The following is a 2148-nucleotide window of genomic DNA, read 5'->3' on the forward strand; positions in this document are numbered from 1 at the left end:
GTGTGGTTTCAGGAGAGTCAACAAGAAAATCTTCAAGTACTAGGAATCAGTGGTTATTGATCCAAAAGTGTAGTCATACGTTTCGCTTGTTTTGCATGTTTCTGATATGTAGGGCAGAATGGCTTCTACATGGTAGTAAGGAAAGAAGTCCCACTGCAAGCAGGTGAGGTGAATAGATCTAAACAAGGTATTTTAATATTATTCTTTCAGAAATCTGATCGAGGAAGGAAAAGACAACTGACAGATATTGAACATTAATACTAGGGACTTTAATACATTAACTCACTCAAAACAACTCTGATTGAACTAACATTTTTCAATTCCAGAAGAAGATGCTGAGGCTCAGAGAGGTTACGTAAATTGGTGATTATCACCCAACTAATGAAGTGGCAGAGTGAGAATCAGGGTCAGTAAGTTTGATTTTAACCATGTTACACTGTCTCCCAAATAAAAAGATCAGGCATATAGGCAAGTTATGGGTTATTTTGAATCTGGGAAATATCAAAACACACACAGAAAACCAGGTAACCCAAAATAATATCTGCGTTTACAATGCATTGGTTACCTTCCCTGTTAGTAGCGTGTATCCTCTCCTTATTCACAGGTAACTCTCCTGGGAATATGGAGAGTGGAAATCTATCAGCAGTGGCTGAATTTATCTTCACTGCATTCCCCCAGCTCCAGGAAGGTGGACTTCTGTACTTTTTCCCTTTATTTTTCATCTACACATTTATTGTAATTGGGAACCTAATGATCTTCTTTGCTGTAAGGCTGGACACCCGTCTCCACAATCCCATGTATAATTTCATCAGCATCTTCTCGTTTCTTGAGATATGGTACACCACGGCCACCATCCCTAAGATGCTCTCCAATCTCATCAGCAATCAAAAGACCATCTCCTTCATTGGCTGCCTCTTGCAGATGTACTTCTTCCATTCCCTTGGGAACACGGAAGGGGCCTTGCTGACTGTCATGGCCGTTGACAGGTACATCGCCATCTGCAGCCCACTGCACTACCCCGCCATCATGACCGCCCGACTGTGCGCTCAGCTCTCCGCAGGCTCTTGTATCTTTGGTTTCCTCATCCTTCTACCTGAGATTGTGTGGATTTCCACTTTACCTTTTTGTGGCCCCAACCAAATCCATCAGATTTTCTGTGATTTTGCCCCTGTATTAAATTTAGCCTGCACAGATGCCTCTGTGATCCTGGTGCAAGATGTCATTCATGCTCTTGCCATTCTAATAACAGGCCTGATTATTTCTCTTTCTTACATCAGAATTATTGTTGTTATCCTGGGCATCCCTTCAGCTGAGGGCCGTAAAAAGGCCTTTTCCACCTGTGCTGCCCACATTGCCGTCTTCCTGCTGTTTTTTGGTAGTGTGGCCCTCATGTATCTCAGGTTCTCTGTTACTTACACACCTTTCTGGGACACCACCATTGCCCTGACTTTCTCTGTCCTTGCTCCCTTTTTCAATCCCATTATATATAGTCTGAGAAATGAGGATATGAAAGATGCTATTAAAAAAGTCCTTTGCTCTCAAAAGGTATTTAGTGTATCCAGTGGATAATATAGGCTGCAATCTTCTATTCAAATGGAACTTCTTCACAAAATACTGACCCCAAGGAGACTAGAATTTTAAATAATTATACAATTATCCAAGTCTGAATGTCTTCCCCATGAGCTGGTGAATAGGCTGGTGAAGAAAGTCATCTGAAGATTTACAGAGACGACAAAAATAACAATGCCACTGTTTACTTTCTAGTGTCAAGGGAATGTTTTCTTGTCTGTATCTCTTAATTGTGTTTGTTTGATTTTAATTTATTCTTCTACTTCAAAAAAGTTACTTGTGTAGATGTTACCTTTACTATTCAGTGTCTTTCTTTGACATCTAATCTGTTTTTACAATACTCTGTGAAAGGAAAGTGGCCTTTCCCAGCCCATGTAGTTCACTGAGACCAGGTGCTAAGTCTCCATGATACCAAGGTGATTTGTCTAAGGCTTCCCCCGAAGGTGATGGACATGAAGAAGCAAGAATTCCTTGTCACCCAGACCATAGGCTCTATTCTCCTTGTTTCTTTTCCAATCAGTCTTGCTTGTGCTTTAAGATACATATACTGATGTGATCTGCATATGACGTTGTCATGAG

The 2148-nt window shown here is 41.0% G+C and overlaps 1 protein-coding gene across 1 annotated transcript; it reads left to right on the forward strand.

The window, feature by feature from the left end:
• The first annotated feature begins 603 nt into the window (after positions 1-603).
• LOC108399842 (olfactory receptor 6K3-like) lies at positions 604-1569 on the forward strand. The gene has a single exon (XM_017664859.3). The coding sequence runs from the start codon at positions 622-624 to the stop codon at positions 1567-1569; it is 948 nt and encodes a 315-aa protein (XP_017520348.3). The 5' UTR covers positions 604-621.
• The last annotated feature ends 579 nt before the right edge of the window (positions 1570-2148 follow it).

Source organism: Manis javanica, chromosome 14 (assembly GCF_040802235.1).
Source record: "Manis javanica isolate MJ-LG chromosome 14, MJ_LKY, whole genome shotgun sequence".
Lineage (NCBI taxonomy): Eukaryota > Metazoa > Chordata > Mammalia > Pholidota > Manidae > Manis > Manis javanica.

Coding starts and splice junctions, on each gene's coding strand:
- LOC108399842 (XM_017664859.3), top strand. CDS start 622: ATGGAGAGTGGAAATCTATCAGCAGTGGCTGAATTTATCTTCACTGCA.